General features: G+C 46.1%; 1 protein-coding gene across 1 annotated transcript in view; it reads right to left on the minus strand.

Annotated features, from left to right (window-relative positions):
- The window catches only part of ANTXR1 (ANTXR cell adhesion molecule 1), a 238,597-nt gene that overhangs the window by 46,427 nt on the left and 173,465 nt on the right, over positions 1-18,705 (minus strand). Inside the window, 1 exon segment of the mRNA XM_029231442.1 lies at positions 8,596-8,676. Within this exon segment, the coding sequence (XP_029087275.1) occupies positions 8,596-8,676 (81 nt within the window).

Consider the following 18,705-nt stretch of genomic DNA (forward strand, 5'->3'; position numbering starts at 1 on the left):
CCTTCATCCTAAACAAACAAAGAGCTTCTGTCAACTCCAGCTCTCCTCCAGCTACTGCTTTGGCTCTCCCCTCCCATTTTCCACTAAGCTTCACTCCTGCCCCCATCATTGCACTGAACCTAGGTCACCAAGGCCACGAGGACCTTGTTACTGCTAATCTAATTAGAGGACTTGTCGGCTTGTATCTAAATTTCCCATACTTGACCTTGTTGACCCCACCCTCCTCCGTGATGTGCCACCTTCCCTTGGCTTCCATGACCCCAGACTCTCCTGTCACACCTGCTCTTTCTCTGGCTGGTCCTTCTTAGTTTCCTTCTTTCTTCTTCTCCTTTTTCTTTCCCCACCTCGACTCAAAGGATGTGACCCTGGGGGTTCAGCACTTAACCTATTTCCCTTCTCTCTCTCCATACTCTCCCTGGGCTCTGCATCTATTCACACTGGTCTCAACCGCCACGCTAATGATGCCCAGATCCTTGCCTCCAGCTCAGAACTCTCACCAGGGCAAAACTGCCTCCTGCACAGGTTGGGCGACACAAGTGGGCATCTAGGTGCTGCAGGTGCCCACGCTGCGCATACATGACTCCGAGAGTGAGCAGCTCCTGAAAGTTTGTGCTCTAGGCGCTCCGCGGTACCTCAACCTCGGTAAGTTGAAAAGCTAAGCCCTCATCTTCCCTCCCAAAGCTCTTCCTGTGCCCCCATCCTGGTGAACGACGTCATAGCCGGCTCAGATCAAAACCTGGAGGTCCTCCTTGACAGCCCCCTCTCTCATCCTCCACACCAGCCAGTTACCAAACCCAGTCATTCTGTTTCCACAACCTCCCCTGAATCCAGACTCTTTCCTCCTCCTGTCACTGCCTCCGGTCAGGATGCCACCATCTCCACGCTGCAGCCAGCATGACTTTTCTAAAATACAATCTGACCACAACTCTGCCTAAAACACTTGGTGGTGATTCTCCACTGTCCCCAGAGTGGGCTCCACAGCCAGCAGCCACGCTGACCCCTCTCCCCGCTCCTCCGCTGGCTGCCTCGCACTGTCCTCCACCAAGCCTCGCTCCTCATGTCCCCCGAAGGAGCCGCAGGCCACCTCCAGATCCTTGCTCAAGCTTCCCTCTCACAGAAGAGCCTCCCTCCACTACTCTCCTCTGGTCTCAGCCTAAATGCCACTTCTAGAAGTCAGTTTTGACACCAAGGCTGGTGAAATGCCCTTCCTGGGCATACTCCCCCCACCTCTCACATTCACCACAGAGCCTTTCACACAGGATGGTGTTTGGGGCCTTAACAGTTTGTCCCTGCTTCTCAAGGGAAGGGACACAGCTTACTAATCGATGAGCGGCCAGCACAAATCAGTGCTCGTCTCATAGAAAGTGTTCAGCAAGTATCTGTTGAATGCATGAAGGATTTAAGGAATTCTGAGTGTGGACTTCAAATCCGATAGTCCTGAATTAAGCCCTAGATCTGCCCCTTCCCAACTGTGTGTCCTTGGGAAAGTTAATAACCTCCCCTGAGTCTCAGTTTCTGCTCTGTAAAATGGGTTTGTTCTTGTGAATGGATTTGTGCTTCTATAACCATCTGTAATCAGTACAATGCTTGATGCTCTCTTCTCTTTCACCTCATACGCTGAACTCCAGGAAGCCAGAAGTAAGTCCTATTCTAGTTGGCATCCCCGGTGCCCAGCCCAGCGATGAGTTCTTAGCGGGGGCACAATAGATGAAATTTGATGAAAGGATGTCTGAGGGAAGGCAGCCAAGGCAAAGAAGGAAGAGGTAGTGCAGGGAATGTGGAGAAGGGAGAAAGGAGAGGGGAACAGGGTGGACACTTTCTCTGAGTCTGCTTATGCTTCGGGAGGCTCATCTGCTTTCGAAGGACTGGGTTGAGGATGCTCTCTCCCCTTGGAGATAACCTGCCCAGGTCATTCTCGCCTCTGCAACGGTAGGGAGCCACAGGGACCCATGTGACCGACTCAGCTCCCTTATTGGAAACAGCTGTGCAGACGGCAGCCCTGGGGCTGGAGCTCCGGTAGAGGATTTCACAACCTCCAGGGCTGTGCTTCAGATGAGTTTCAAACGTTGTTTATATACGTCTACGTGTGTGCTTCCTGGGTCTCTTCTGATTGCCATGAGGCCCAGCCTTGCAAAACAAGCTCAGAGTGTGCCTTAGTATTTTGTTCTTGCTGATAGTAATGGAATGTACCAGCCTCCCAATGCCAGATCTGGGAGAAACCAAGAACCTGAAAACAAAGAAGACATCCAACCCCAGTGGCTCCTCCCAGAGCATGTGAATGGGGTGGGGCATTAAAGCTGGGGAGGGTTTAGGCGGGTTGATATTTTGACTGAATTCCATCCAGAAAAGACATACGAGGCAGAGTTATATTTTCTCTTTTCCATTCTCTTTATCCAAGCAGTAACAGTATTGTAGCAGGCAGGATCTATGTTTACCGTCTTCCAGAGAAGAAAGGGACTGCTTTGAGCACATAAAGATTGTAATCATCCATTTCCCTTATGCCTATGAGACACAGGCATAGAGGTTTTGAAGGGCTGTGGAGAGTTGCCTTCAAATTGTTCCAGGAAGGAAAGAAAGGATGCTGCCTGGGATGAGAAATAGGGAATTGGACCAGATCACTGATTCTCAACTCTAGTTGCACATTAGAATGACCTGGGGAGCTTTTAAAATCCCAGTATCCAGACTTCATCACAGACAAATTAAATAGAACCTTTGGGGTGGGATCCTGGCATCAGGGCTTTAAAGTTCCTCAGGTAATCACAACATGCAGGTTGAAAATCACTGGATTCTGTGAACTCTGATCTCTGAAGCTCCCTTACATTTCTGGCTTTGAAATTAGTAATCTAGGAGCAAAACTGTCTGCAGCTGGCAAGATTTCCCTACAATTGGTTGGGACTTAATATTTAGGCTTCAGCTAGAATAGTCACCAATCATGTCAATAGGCGTTCTGTGGAGAAACACAGGAAGGTAGTGGTCGGTAGTCAAATAAGCACAAAAGATTGACTTCGAATCCCAGGCAGTCAGGGTTAGAGGGATTTTGATGGACATCTCATTCCATTTACCTCACTGGTTTCCCCAGACCAGCAGCATCAGCATCACCTGGGAGCTTGTTAGAAATGCTAATTCCCAGGCCCCACCCCAGACCTGCTAAGTCAGAAACTGTGAGAGTGGGATCCAGCTACCTGGGTTTTAACAAAACTTCTGGGTGATTCTGTGCTCAAGTTTGAAAACCAGTGATCTGCTGCAGGAATCCTCTACTATATCCTGTCGTCCTTCAATTCTTTAGATGAAATATGCTTCACTGTAACTTCTACGTGTGGCTCTAGTTCTGTCTTCTGGGATGACCCAGAGTAAATCCAAGTCATGTTCTGTACTTCAAAGACTTTAAGATAATGTTCCAGGGCTTCTGGTTTAATATATGTCTGATAGCTCCTGAGGGCACTTCTCCCAAATTTAAAATAAAATACACAGGAAGATACAGAAAAGGTGCCAACTCACATTACCACCCAAAAATAAGACTGAGGGAATAGAAGTAGTAGAAAATTTTTGTGAAAATTTATGTCATCTTGGAGTAGAGAAGACTGTTCTAAGTTTGACACCAAAGGCAGAAATTATAAAGATTCGTAGATTTAACTATAAATTTATAGATAACTTCAATATATTTTTAAAAACTTAAAAAGTATATGACAAGCTAGAAAAACTTTGCATATGTATATTCTATATATATATATATATATATATATAATGTTAGACTTTAAGTTTCATGACGTGAGCATCATATACTTAATGTATAGCACAGGGTCTGACATAAACTGAGTCCTCAAAGCATTTGACTAATGAGTGAATGAAGATGAGTTAAGCAAATGGCCATATAAAAATCAATGCTAGGGACTTCCCTGGTGGTGCAGCGGTTAAGAATCTGCCTTCCAAAGCAGGGGACGCAGGTTCAATCCCTGGCCAGGGAACTAGATCCCACATGCATGCTGCAACTAAGAGTTAGCATGCCGCAGCTAAGACCCAGAGCAACCAAAAAAAATCAATGCTAAAATATACAGTAGAAAAATGGGCTGAGGGCATACATAGGCAATTGACAAAAGGGAAAATAAATATTTGAAAAAGATGTTTCACTTCAATAACGGAAAATGCAAATTAAATTAGCACCTATAAATTAAATTAGCACCTATCAAATAGCTAACTTTAGTAATGTTAATGGAAGATGGGTTTTTCATTGATGCTGACTCTAGGGTTAATTCACACAGTGTTTCAGGCAATAATGAATAATGAGGCCAATCTGGCCTCATTATCAAAGCTCTAAAATTTCTCATGTTGTTCGATCCAGCAGATAGCTGCCTTCCTAATCCTAAGGGAACATTCATGAGTGTGCACAATGATTTGGCAACAAGCATACTGATTACAGCCTCATTTATAAAAATAAACACTTGGAAATAAATATCCAAAAAGAGAAGACAGGCCGAAATATTATGTCACAGATTGACAAAGGAACATGACACAGCCATTAAAATGATATATAACGATATGAATGGCATAGAAAGATTATTCCTCAAACATGGTTAAGTGATTAAAAATAGTTTATAAAAGGGGTGCGTAATGTGATGACCAAGAAATGACCAAGTGAAAAAGCTCTCAGGGTCCTTTAAATCTTCCTCAGACTGAACATTCCTAATTCCTTCCGCCACTTCTCCTTGAATGGTGAGCAAACTTTCTAAAGTCAGAGTGGCCCTGGTGTGTAGGAAGCCTTGGGGAGCGTCCTGGAAAATGCCCATGGGATACAGGTTCTAATTGCCAGACTTTCTTGGTAAGTCTCTGTGAATATGCCCTGCTTTGGCAACGCCCCCTTTAAAGCCCGGGTCTGGACAGCAACTTCTTGTGTTTACAGGGATACTACGGGAACAATGAACAATCTTACCAAGGTGACAGTTCACTAGGTAGAGATGATGGGAAAGACATTCCAAGCAGAGAAACTAGAAGATGCAAAGGCACGGAGACACAGAAGATTCTGGCATGTTCAGGGAATGGTGAGCAATTCTAGGTGGCTGGAAAGCTATTTGGAGTGATGGGGGAACCTGGAGGTAGTAGCAGATGAAATGATAAGGGAAGCCTTTCTAAATCAAGCTAAGGATTTGGGTCTCCTTCCTAGTCTTGGCCAGTCTGAAGCCTTGGGATGTTACACTGAGATCCGTGTTTTAGAAAGAGCACAACGGTGGCTATATACTGGAAGCCGGGGGCTGGTTTAAGCAAAGGATACCATATGCTTAGTGAAGTCTTTAAATTTTAGGATCGGATGTGTTGCTGGTTTGCTTTTTAAGTGGTTTCTTCTGGTACTTTCTTTTTTATGTTTGCTCAGGATCTCTTGGTGGGCTCCAACAAACAATAGGACTGTGAGCCCACCCCAGGCAGAAAGAGGAAGATGGGTGGTGGTGGACAGAAAGCATTCATGTCTCCTGCTGTCATCCCATTCATGTTTTCCCTGACCCTGGGCTTGGACAGCTCCCAGGAGGTGGGCACCAATTCCAGGGAAGGATGTGGCTCTGGGCTCAGGCCTCCTGGAGCCCTCTGCTCTGCGGTGGAGGCTGGAAGCTCTCAGCTTTTCCAGCAGCCTCAGAGGCTCTACCGGTGAGCCCGTGTCTGCCTCTCTGGGGCTGGGGTGGGTTCACTGGGGGAAGCAGGAGCAGACAGGAACTGAGAAGGAAGAATTGCCAGGTTCCTGTGAGGTCAACACATGTTTGAAACAAATCAGAACGAGCATGTAATTAGGTGATGTTTGGTTTTGTTTTTGTTTTAAAGGAAAAATTCAGAACCTGTGACTCGTGTTCACGAGCACATGCCTGGATGCAGTCATTTTGAGTTTATGGAAAATGTGGTCAGCCCCATAAATCAGTGCTGAAGAATTCTTACACAGCCATCCCCGTGCAAGGAAGTCAGGTCTGTAGCGAGTCTCCTAAGATTATGCAAAATAATACAGAGTAAGCATGTAATAATAAGCTACAGTATAGTCTTCTCTACTCCTGGAATTCTTTCCTGAGTTGCCATGAGGAAGCTGTGAATTTCTGTTCCTATCTAATCTGTGACCTTTCTTGTGTAACTCCATGTGTACGTCTAGATGTCTGTGGCCATCACCATGACTACAAGGACACAGTTCTCTGCAACTATTCTCGCATGTGTCTTAAACATTTTAGCAGGATTTCTATACAGAAAGCCCATTTAAAAGTAGGCTGAAAAATGATAACTTGCAACACTGCTGAGAATACAGTCAAATGTATCCTAATTCTCAGCCCGCCTGTCCTTCGCACCCATTATTTGGTGTGATTGGAAAATGAAAATTCAAGGAGGAATCGTATTTCTCAAAAGCACACAAGACATCTTCAAATGTGAAATACAAACTTTCATTCAGAATTAGTAAATAATAGATTCAATCTAGGTGTGATTCACTAGAAGAAATTCCATCCATTTTCATTTCATTGTTGTTGGATTTATCCCATCAGCCTTTTGCCCTCAAACAGTTTTGGTTCTTCTATCTTATATACCATAATATTTCTCTCTATCCTTCCTCTTTCCTACACTCCCTTCTCTGCTTGACCCAGTTTAGAAATTTGTTTCTGCCAAACTGGTCAGCGGAGAGTGGAATGTTAACAAATCTGAGTGACGATTTTCAGTTGCTCTTAGAAGAATGGGCTTGTTCACTGGACTAGCATGTTCTATCACAAAAAATAGTACTGCTGAACCCGAGTTTGGGTATCCTATTTTTTTTTTTTTTTTTTGTAATCTGTTAGGTGAGTCTCATGCAGGCTAAAAAAAATTCTTAATTTTCCACAGAAACCGTATGTATAGCTTATAAGGCCAAATACCGCCCTGAGTACAAAGTTGATGGCCTAGGCTCATTTCTGTTAGCTGTAGAGTTTGTACTTTCAAATCTGCTATGGCAATGTGTTCTTGTTGACGTGCACAGACAAAATACAAATTCCATGTGTCACGAGGGCCAAGCTGGCCCAGCATTTATATGGCCTGGGATTTTTTTTTTCCGGTATGCGGGCCTCTCACTGTTGTGGCCTCTCCCGTTGCGGAGCACAGGCTCCGGACGCGCAGGCTCAGCGGCCATGGCTCACGGGCCCAGCCGCTCCGCGGCATGTGGGATCTTCCCGGACCGGGGCACGAACCCGTGTGCCCTGCATCGGCAGCTGGAACCCCAACCACTGCGCCACCAGGGAAGCCCTGGGATTTTTTTAAATGTCATTCTTGCCTGTTGTCCCTGCCACAAACTGGAGCAGGAATAGCTAATTGGCTGCAGCCTGCACAGGCTGTGAAACTTTAGACCAAATCCCCTCAGCCACAAGCCACCCATTGTCACCTGTCACCAGGTGCAAAGGAAGGGGGGCCTGCCTAACTGGCTCTGCTCTCGTGTTTTATTAGTTGTGCCGTGTTGCAGAGTGGGCAGGGTAAAGATGTGGGTATATCTGACACACATCAATTGCAATATAGTTTGAATTTTTGCATCAACCCTTCACAGACAGTAGAAAAGCACAGAGTAAATAATCCTAATAATATTTGCCCTGACTAAGCCTTACTAAGTGTTCAAACGTTAGGCCACATGCTTTACAAACATTACCTTCTCCAACCTGCCACACTGTGAAGTAGTTATTACCAACTACTTTATCAAGATGAAGTTCAGAGAGATCAAGTGACTGGCCTGGAGTTTTCCAGGCAGGAAGGAAGCAAGATTCAAACCCGACCCTACCTGGTTTGAAAGGAGCCCCAAATTAGACACCTTGATTTTGCTTTGGGGTTCATGTGCTTGATTCCCAGAGCAGCGGATGCAAGATGCAGGTCGTGGGTAGTTGAGGGAGAATTTGGCCCCCAGCTTTGCTCTGTAGATTTTATGAACTCTTCCCGAAGACATAGCAATGGTGCGATTACAGCAGAACTGAGGTTGTTTCCAGCATTGTTACTATCTGAACAGAGCACAATATTCAGCTTGTCTTGTCCTCTTTTTCCTCACTTACAAAATGAGGACTTTGGCTAGATGGTTTCTAAGGCCTCTGATGCCTCCTCCCTTTCTGTCTCCTCCTAGTTGAGACATCTGAGCTTGGCCCTGACAGTTTCAGGGCAAACCCTCACCAGGGTGGAAGGTCCTCCCGTGATCCTGGACCAGCTGGGCCCAATGCCTGCTGGAAGGTGGGGGAGTTTTCTGTGGCCCCTATTCCGTGGCTCCATCCTGTGGCCCTGGCGTCCTGCTTGTCACCACTGGCCAGTGTGGCTGAGAAGCAGCAGGCCTCTCCCCTGGAGCTACCTGAGTAAGAGCCAGTCCTGCTTTATTCACACACTGTACCTGTAAACTCAGAAGCTCAAGTCCTAGGACATTAAAGCTAAGCTACTTCTGTCAAAATCCTTTTCAGAAAAGCAAGTCGAAACTCAAGGTCTTGTAAAAACCCAAGTTTTGAAAAGTAGTGTCTGATTTGTCACAACATGAAATCATAGCTGGATTCCTATATCTGGAGTTATTCTGGCTCAACAGTCAGAGAGAGAGGGAGAGAGAGTGCAAAAAGAACGCATGTGTGCGACCCCGTTAATGAATCCTACCGTGTCTCCTGGCTGTGGACGCATCACGGACACACGATCGTAGCCTTTCCTTAGCAGGACCCACAGGGCATCAAGTTTTCCCTGAAATAAAACAAATGCACCAAGATTACATCTGAAACCAGACCAGGGGCCAGCACCGACAGGCAGAAACTTCCATGCTTCTTAAGTCATGTGAACCACACTTCACCGGCAATGCAGTTGCCATAGGATGTGACTCTGTAGTCCCTAAGTTCAAATGTGGGCCTCAGGAATGGAGGAGGAGGAGAGACACATCCCAGAGGACCCTGATGCTCGCGCAGGAGACATCTGTGACTTTAGTGCAGCCTCAGATTTGCAGACACGGAGGATTCATTCAGGCTCTCAGCTTTTGCCCTCATCATATTCCCAGGCAACTCCTCACACCGCAAGTCAATCTTTTCGACTTGCACTAAAGTTTTTTCTTCCCAGTTAGTGTCCAGAGTTTACAAATGAAACAATGAGGACAGATTCAAGCAGGAAGTGACTAAATAGAAGCATGGACAGGGTGAGACCAATGAAAGGCCCCTGGGGCACAGATCCATGGCTGTCCCTACGATGGGCTCTGGAATCCCAGGCTCGACAGACAAATGACCAAAGATCACGGATCACCACAAATCACAACCCCCTTTGGAGTTGTAGGTGATTGGTTGAATCTGGAAGGAGTGAGCCTACGAGTGCTAAAGTTTTCACAGTATGTGGCAAAGGCAGTCTAACGTTCTAGTTCCCTAGACATGCTGAGCAGAGGCTGGTTTCTGCCACTGAAAACACTAACAGAAAAAAAAAAAGAGACATTTATTTAGCTTTGCTCTTAATTATTATTACTATCTTTTAATTTTTTGGCTGCGTTGGGTCTTCGTTGCTGTGTGCAGGCTTTCTCTAGTTGCCAAGAACGGGGGCTACTCTTCATTGTGGTGCACAGGCTTCTCATTGCGGTGGCTTCTCTTGTTGCAGAGCACGGGCTCTAGGGGTGCAGGCTTCAGGAGTTGTGGCATGTAGGCTCAGTAGTTGTGGCTCGCGGGCTCTAGACCGCAGGCTCAGTAGTTGTGGTGCACGGGCTTAGTTGCTCCACGGCATGTGGGATCTTCCTGGACCAGGGATCAAACCCGTGTCCCCTGCACTGGCAGGCGGATTCTTAACAACTGTGCCACCAGGGAAGTCCCAGCTTTGCTCTTATTATTAACCCTGGTTGGTGACTCCATCGACGGGCAGAAGTCACCTTTATTTTGTCTTATTTCCCTTCATCACTCTTGTGGTGACCAGGACAATCTGCTCCCCTCCACCTCCAAGGATGACATCCTAGTCTCTAGAACCTGTGAATATGTTCCCTTTCATTGCAAAAAGGGCTCTGCAGATGTGATTAAGTTAAGGATCTGGAGGTGGGGACATGATTCTGGATCATCGGGTGGACCCAATCTAACCATATGGGTCTTTAACAGAGGGAGGTAGGAGGGTCAGCGTCAGAGAAGGAGATGGGGCGACAGAAACAGAGTGAATGTGATCCCATGTGAGAAGGATTCAACCCACCGCTGTTGGCTTTGGGGAGGAGAGGGGGCCATAAGCCAATGAGTGTGGGCAGCTTCTGGAATCTGGGTAAGACATGGAGATGGAGTCTCTCCTAGGGCCTCCAGCAGGAATGAAGCCCTGGCTTCACTTGGTTTTAGCCCAGTGTGACCCATTTTGGGCTTCTGACCTCCAGAACTATAAGATAATACATTTGTGTGGTTTTAAGCCACTAAGTTAGTGGTAATTTGTTATAGCAACAGTATGAAACCAATACAGCCCTTATCACTCCCTGACATAGTCTATTTGCTTAGTGTCTGTCTCTGCCATCTGGAATGTGAACTCCACGAAAGCAGAGGTGCCACTGGTTTCGTTAACTGCTGTATGCCCAGCCCTTAGGACAGCTTCTGGTGCTCAGTGAATATTTGTTGGACGAATGAATGCATTCAGTGCTACTAAGTGCTTGGCTAGGTGCTTTTCTATGTGTCTGCTCCTTTCATTCTCCCAGCAATTCCAAAGGGTTATGGAGAGGGAATCAGAGAGATCAACTAACTTGCCCAAAGGCACACAGTGTGTAAACTGGAGAGGTGTGATTGGACCCCACTCCATGTCTGTCTAGTTCCAAAGCTTATAAACTTTCTTTCTTAAAATATATTTTTTAATTGCATTGATTATTTTTTAAATTGAAGTGTAGTTGATTTACAACGTTGTGTTAATTTCTACTGTACAGCAAAGTGATTCAGTTATACATATATATATATATATATATATACACACATTCTTTTTTTAAAATATTCTTTTCCATTATGGTTTGTCACAGGATATTGAATATAGTCCCCTGTGCAAAGCTCGTATACTTTCTATTATACCAATTGCAGGTTCTTGCCTGTGCAGATCCTTTAGAACAGGGTTTCTAAACTGTGCATTGCGACTCTTCAAGCTCTCATGAAAAAATTTTGTGTATTAGGACCAGAATTTTTAACAAAGAAAATAAAATAGGAAAGAAAATATTTGAGTTAAGGGCAAATGGTGAGGATAAGTATGCATGGGTGTGTGTATGAGGAGTGTGTGAAGTGAATGCACACTTGTGCACGCATAAGCATATACTGGGCCAACATGTACTTCCTGTTGGGGTCTCAGTCGGGCATGTTTGAAAACACTGATCTGGAAGAGGTCTTTGAAGGATAATGCTGAAAGGCTGAGAGAGTCTAGAAACTTCAAGTTCCTTGCCACAAAGCATTCGTAGTGGCAGCATCCATTTAAGAATGCCACCTCGAAGACTTGGTGTTTTGAAATTATCTTCTGGCGGGTTTTATTTAGATACAAAAAATGTGCTTTTGAACCTTTATCAACTCTGTTGCTCGAGTTCTTGTGGATTCAACTTTGTCTTGCTAAGTGTAATGTTTCTCATCTCTCTTGGCCAAGTATTTACAAAAACCTCTAAAAATATTTTGAAATGACTTTAGAATGCTGGAAGGACCGCTGCTGGGTTCAGCATGGTTTTTTCTGCATTAAACCATTTCAAGCATCAGCTAAATGTTTTCCTTTAAGGTTCTTTGGGATAAACATTTATATTTCAGGATATAACCAGGTGGATTTCCTGGAAGAATGCCTCTTTTTCTTTTTCTTTCGCTTTTTTTTGGGGAACTCCGGGTATTTGGCTTCGTAAATCATCCCACCCTCAGTGCTCTGTGCACTGATCACTCAACTCCTTGACAGATGAGGAGCAATGAGATGGGGCTGAAAGAAAAAGTAGCTGTTGAGGAAGTGTATTAATTAACTCAGCAGAAATCTAAAGCGCCATGCAGGGCAAAGGGGCAGAAACCACCTAGATGTGTAATACCAGGAGAAAGTGTTGTGTTTCTTTGAGGCAGCAGATCATAGAGTGATATTTCAGCACAAAACGACTGGATTCAGACTGTTTGTATTCTGAGGCTTCCCCTCACCAGCTCTGCTGCAGCCTCGGACAAGCTGTTTCATGTCCTTAAGCCTTGCCTTACTCATCTTTAAAAAAAAGAGAGGATAACACTGTCTACCCTATAGATTTGTTAAAAGGCTTACAGCTAGATATTGAAGTAAGATACTCGTCTCCTAGAAAGTATTCATTCAGTCTTATCAACGATGGGGTAAAGTCATTAAAACGAAAAACTGGGAGTCTCTGTAGAAAGATGGAAATGAATGTAATGCGGATGTAAGAATCCAATAATTTGAACTTTACAAGCATGGATCTACCCGTCCTTCATTTGGTGCTCCTACAACTCCATTCCCCCCTTTCCCTCTGGCTTCTGTGACAGTGTTTGATGACCCCAACACTCCACCAAAGCTGCTTCGCTAAGGCTGCCCACAGCATCCCGGCTACCAAATGCCTTGGCCACCTGTGGCCTCATTTTACTTGATTCTTTAGAGCGATCAGAGGCTCTGGGCCTCTCCCTTCCTCACTATCCCTTGGCTTTGCCTTCTCCTTCCTATAACTCTCATGATCCTTTTCAGCCTCTTCTGCTCCTCCCCTCTGCTTACACACGATGTGGTGGTGTCCCCTTGCTGTCCCCCCTCTTCTAGTCTCACCCCCACGCTGAATGCTCACTTTTTTTTTTTTTTTTTTTTTTGCGGTACGCGGGCCTCTCACTGTTGCGGCCTCTCCCGTTGCGGAGCACAGGCTCCGGACGCGCAGGCTCAGCGGCCATGGCTCACGGGCCCAGCCGCTCCGCGGCGTGTGGGATCTTCCCAGACCGGGGCACGAACCCACGTCCCCTGCATCGGCCCTGAATGCTCACTTTGACTACTCTCACCTGGTCCCATGGGTCAAACTTCCACCTGTCTGCCCATGGCTCACACATTCTTACTTCAGCTTAGTCCTCTCTTGAGCTCCAGAACCAAATACCCACCGAATCTTAGTTGTAATGTAAACGTATCACAGGTATAAAAAAAACCAAACATCACATACTGAACAATTTTTCCCCAAGCTGCTCCGCTTTTTGCATACCCCGCCTTGGTCCACGGCACCACTGACATCCAGATGGACAAGGCGGACACCAGAGAATCATTCTCACCTCCTCTCCCTCTGCCACCCCTTCATATCCAACTTCGACAATGTCTCTCGAATGTTCTCTCTGTCACAGCCCCCCGTCACCTCTTCCTGTCCAGCCCTGTCCCACTGTCTCCACGGCTACCGCCTTGGCCTAGGCCCTCATCATCTATCACTCACCCTGAGGATAGTTTCCTGATTGGTCTTTTACCTCCAGGCTCCCAGTCCTTTCTACGACTTGATTAATAACATATTTCATGGCTAGCTGGAATGGATGTTTTGCTATTAATAAAATAAACCAAGAGACACCTTATTAGCAGTGTGAATTTAGGCAAGTTACCTAACCTCTCTGTGCCTTGGTTTTGCCATCTGTAAAACAGGAGGAGTAGTAGCAGTTTCTAATTTTGAGGGTGGTGGTGAGAAATGAAGGAGTGAGTGCAGGAAGGGCCCTTGGGACTGTGCCCGACTTGTGGTACATGCTTCACCCAGGTTAGCCCTTCATGCAGGTGAGCTGCTATCAGGAGTTGTCCTGGCCAAGGGGAGACCAGATAGTTCTGGTTGTACCCTCAGTGTTCTGAGCTCGGAACGTCCCACAGATGAACCCGAAGTCCCCATTCTGTGTGGCACAGAAAATGATCTTGGTAATCTACCCATCCTATACCTCTTTCTACTCCTATGCCAGGTAGCTTTTAATGCAAGAAGAGCTGAAGTAAGCTTTAGAATGAGAGTGTTTATAACCAAGAAGAGGATAAACATAACTCTCAAAAGTCAAACAGAAGTGCACAGCAAAGGCCCCCATGTTTAATTTTCTGAGAGGAGGCAAAAGCCCGTCATTTCAAGACAGTAGCTACTGGGCTTATTAATAACATCCCTTTAGGGCCACAAGAGCCTCAGGGGATTCTTCCAAGAAGTCCCTGGGCTTTACCCACTCCTCCTGGGGGGAGCCTTTTTTTTTTTTGCAGTACGCGGGCCTCTCACTGCTGTGGCCTCTCCCGCTGCGGAACACAGGCTCCGGACGCGCAGGCTCAGCGGCCATGGCCCATGGGCCCAGCTGCTCTGCGGCATGTGGGTTCCCCCCGGGACCGGGGCACGAACCCGCGTCCCCTGCATCGGCAGGCGGATTCCCAACCACTGCGCCGCCAGGGAAGCCCCTGGGGGGAGACTTTGAGTTGACTCCACTATTTCTCTCAGATCTGAGTGTCCCGAATGCATGCGTCTCTCTTCAAGGTGCATGTCAAGACACTGGTCCTCACTCCTGAAGAGAAATGCTTCTGTGAAGCTCAAAGATTTCCTACCATCATGGGAACCCGCCACCAGATTGCATTAGCTGACATTTACATATACCTTTCTTTCATATGAAATTGACACACTTTGACTATAACATGAGAAATGTACCAATTCCAGGCTCCCAAACTCTACCTCAGCCTCAGACAATCAATACTTTTCATACCACAAAGGCTGGCAAACTGGAGGTTCTATGTCAATGCTCGCTTTTGTTTCTTCCTAAACAAGAAGACTGTGCCCAGGGAGGTTTGTGAGGCCCAACACTCAAAGCATCTTGGTGCATGGGCTTTGTGGCTGGGTTTCTTCTTTCTTTCTTTTTTTTTGGGGGTGATGGAGGGCCAGGCAGCAGCTGTGTCTTCTCTTCTGGTTTGTCTGCCTCCGCTGTTCGGAAGTTAGTCAGAGGTTGAGAATTTTGAGGGTAGTTCAACTTAGAGGGCTGTTAGAGACTAACACATTTTTTTACACCTTAAAATATATGGTAAATATTGTGACCCATGCTTCCCTTTAAATGAAATAAATTAATGCCTAAGTTGGAAACTTTCCTTACACACACACACACACACACACACACACACACACACAGTCACACATGGTTAATTTTTTTTCTCTATTTTCTTTTGGTCTCTGTTTAAACAATGGTTGGAACCATTCTAAAAAGTAGCCGGGGAGGGACAAAGAAAGTCTGTTGAACATCAACGGCACATCTGACAGCATTTAAGGCTTCAGTGTGTCTTACTAGGCTACACATAGCTTCATTCAGAACCGTTTCACCACTGAATGCTGCTTGATTACAAGGCTGAGGTGCTTACGGCCAGGGATGACAGGTTCACCTTAAAGAAAATGGACAGAACACCACCCGCTCCCCGGCACTGCAACAGCACAGGCCGGTCCGCCGTGCCAGCCAGGTTCTGGCTTTGGTCCTTCAGCTGTCATTTCTGTCATTGCCAGTCACGTGGAGGAGCTACTGGAAAAGGAGAAAACTCATTTCTCTGAAGGCCGCAAGCCTTCCAGCAAACCTGAAAACAGTCCTGGTTTTAATCTTTCTGGTGGTCATACATCTGGGCATTACTTAACTCGCCTGAAACGGTCAGTCCCAATTTAACGAGAAGCATGGGATTGCTGTAAAGCCAGGGGGTGAAAACTGAGCAAAGAAAAAGTCAGGCCAAATATCGGAAAATTTCTTGATCATGAGCCTGGAATGAGGAAAGGGTGAAGTGTGGTCAGTGTGGTCAGTGCCTTAAATTAGCCTGGGCGACGGTGGGGAGCAGCCCATTGCGGACTCTTTCTCTCAGTGAGTTCCTGCTGGATGTTCTTAGGCAACGTGCTTCCCTGCTTCTCTGCTCCTCAAATCTATTTCCTGAAATGCACGAAAAACCGAGTCAAATGCAACCAGTTTAAAGGTGTATATGATTCTGACCACCTTCACTGGGGAACCAGGACTCTTCCCAGTACCTCCTGAAAGTTTTGCGCTGGATGGAGTTGTTCTCCCTGTTTATAGTGGGGCAGGTTATCCTCCACGAGCTGCCTGCCGCTATCCACGCTCTGTGTTTCTCTGCCTTCCTTGCTCCATGCCTTGGAAGCCTGACCTCTACAGATGGCATCATCTAGCTTCCCTTTGGTGTGGCCAACAGGTGGCATCAGAGGGAGACGAGAGTTGACAGATGAATGGATAAAGATGTGGTACATATATACCATGGAATCTTCCTCAGCCATGAAAAAGAATGAAATAATGCCATTTGCAGCAACATGGATGGACCTAGAGATTGTCATACTGAGTGAAGTAAGCCAGAAAAAGACAAATATCATATGATATCGCTTATATGTGGAATCTAAAAAAAAAATGATACAGATGAACTTATTTACAAAACAGAAATAGACCCACAGACATAGACAACGAACTTATGGTTACCAAAGGGGAAAGGTGGAGGGGGGCAGGGATAAATTCATAGTTTGGGATTAACAGATACACACTACTATATATAAAATAGATAACCAAAAAGGATCGACTGTACAGCACAGGGAACTATCCTCAATATTCTGTAATAACCTATAAGGGAAAAGAATCGGAAAAAGAATATATATATGCATAATAGAATCACTTTGCTGTACAGCAGAAACTGACACAACATTGTAAATCAGCTAAACTTCAATTTAAAAAAGAAGGAGGTAAGAGGGCAAGATGAGGGGCAGGTCGATGCTTGCTCCTTCTGCTCCCTCCCTGAGCCCTGCCTTCGTTGGTGGCTGCATTCTTTTTAAAAATTATTTATTTATTTCTTTATTTATGCCCTGCCTTCATTGGTGGCTGCATTCTTATTTATTTATTTATCTATTTATCTATTTATTGGCCATGCCCTGCCACTTGCAGGATCTTAGTTCTCTGACCAGGGGTCGAACCTGCGCCCCCTGAAGTGGAAGCATGGAGTCCTAACCACTGGACTGCCAGGGAAATCCCTAGACTCAAGTCAGATTGCCTGATTTGAATTCGAGCTGCCATTTGTGTGTCCTAGGGCAAGTGACTGACACCTCTCTATGCTTCAGTTTCTTCATCTGTAAAATGGAGATAATATCTCACAGGGTTGTTGTGAGGATTAAATGACTCAACACGCATAACATGCATGGAGGAGTGGGTGGCTGCATTCTTATGGGGCCGGGGTCTGCAAACATTTTCTATACAGGGCCAAAGGGTAAATGTCTTAGGCTTTGTAGGTCAAGAGGCAAACTCCACGCTATTATGTAGGTGCTGATATAATCATTTAAAAATACAAAAAGCCATTCTTAACTTGTGGGCCATATAAAAACACGGAACAGGGCAGATTTAGATAGCTGACCCTTTCTGTGGCCACAGCTCCCACTGGGTGGCCTCTTCTCCAGAGCTGCAGCTTTCACTGGTTCCAGTGACACCCTCTCGCCTCCTTGCTCTTCGGGCCTAGGGATGTAACAGCTCTCTCTGTTGCTAGTCCCTGGGTGCCTCACCATTGCTATGCAATGAAGAGTAGTCCCCACTCTCTTAACCCTTCCCCGATCTGTGTGATTTCAACCCTCTTGAGGGTGCCTTCTGTCTCCTGCCAGGACTGTGACAAATCCGGTGAGAGTGTTCAGGAAAGGGAAGCAGAGTTTATGGCACAGCATGAGGCTGAATGTTTTGCCCAAGGCCTAGTGAATGTGTATAGACATTGTGGCTAGAATGTGGCTCATCGTGGACCATGCATTGGGTTAAACAGTGTGAAGGCTGAAGTTCTGGTAGCAAGTCCATTCTTTTTCTGGACAAACAGTGTACATTATGACTTTTGAATTTCTTTCTGTGCTTCTACTCTCAAACTTCCTTGTTCTCGCCCTTCCCTCGCCCACCTGTCCAGATACACATAAGAGGACCTCTTTTGCTCTCCTTTCCTCAAAGATATGGCAAGAAGAATGTCACCTTCTTTGCATCGAGAGTACCTAAGTGATTTGTGTGGGTCACAGGAGAAAGTCTATCTGGCTTAATGCTCTGGGAGTTGTTTCATAATTATGTCCCGTGTGTTTCTTTAACAAGAGATGGTGGAATCCCTACTCTGTGCCAGGTACACTGCTGTTTATGGGTGATTCAAAGATGAGTTAAGCATAATTGGTGCCTCCGGGAGGGTCAAATCTGGTGAGGGAAGACTCATAAACAGGAGCAGTTACACAAAAGAGCTATGGTACAATAGTTTGCTAAGTAAGCCTCGGTGTGAGCTGCCCCAGCAGCAGGAGGAGCATTCACACTTCTTCCTGTCCTAACAAGGGAGTCCTACTGACGCTTAGCAAGCCCACCAGCATCACAGGTTTTTGCCATCTGGCTTTTCTGGTGATTCTTTGACACTCAGTTTTCCAACCACTTAACATTAATCCAGCAGCTCTGTTTGTGGGAACCATAGGTCCGTGTGAAAACCAACAAGGTCTCCTGGCTGAGACTCCCGACAAATCTCTGAGGCATGATTGTGGCCACTTTGCCATGCACCACAGTTCCCACCCTCAGGGAGCTTCCTCTGGAAGGCTGGCTGGAACCTTGGGTGACAACTGATTAACTGGGCTTGCTAAAACCCAGGTCGCTGGGCCCAACCCCCAAAGTTGCCTATTTGGTAGATCTGGGTTGGGGCCTGAGAATGTTCATTTCTAACGAGTTCCTGGGGGATGCTGATGCTGCTGGTCCAGGTACCACACTTTGAGAACCAGCACACACACACACACACACACACACACAGACACACACACACACAGACACACACATAACACACACACACAGACACACACACAGACACAACACA

This window comes from Monodon monoceros, unplaced genomic scaffold (assembly GCF_005190385.1).
Source record: "Monodon monoceros isolate NGI ecotype Baffin Bay Population unplaced genomic scaffold, NGI_Narwhal_1 Super_Scaffold_19, whole genome shotgun sequence".
In the NCBI taxonomy this organism is placed as follows: Eukaryota; Metazoa; Chordata; class Mammalia; order Artiodactyla; family Monodontidae; genus Monodon; species Monodon monoceros.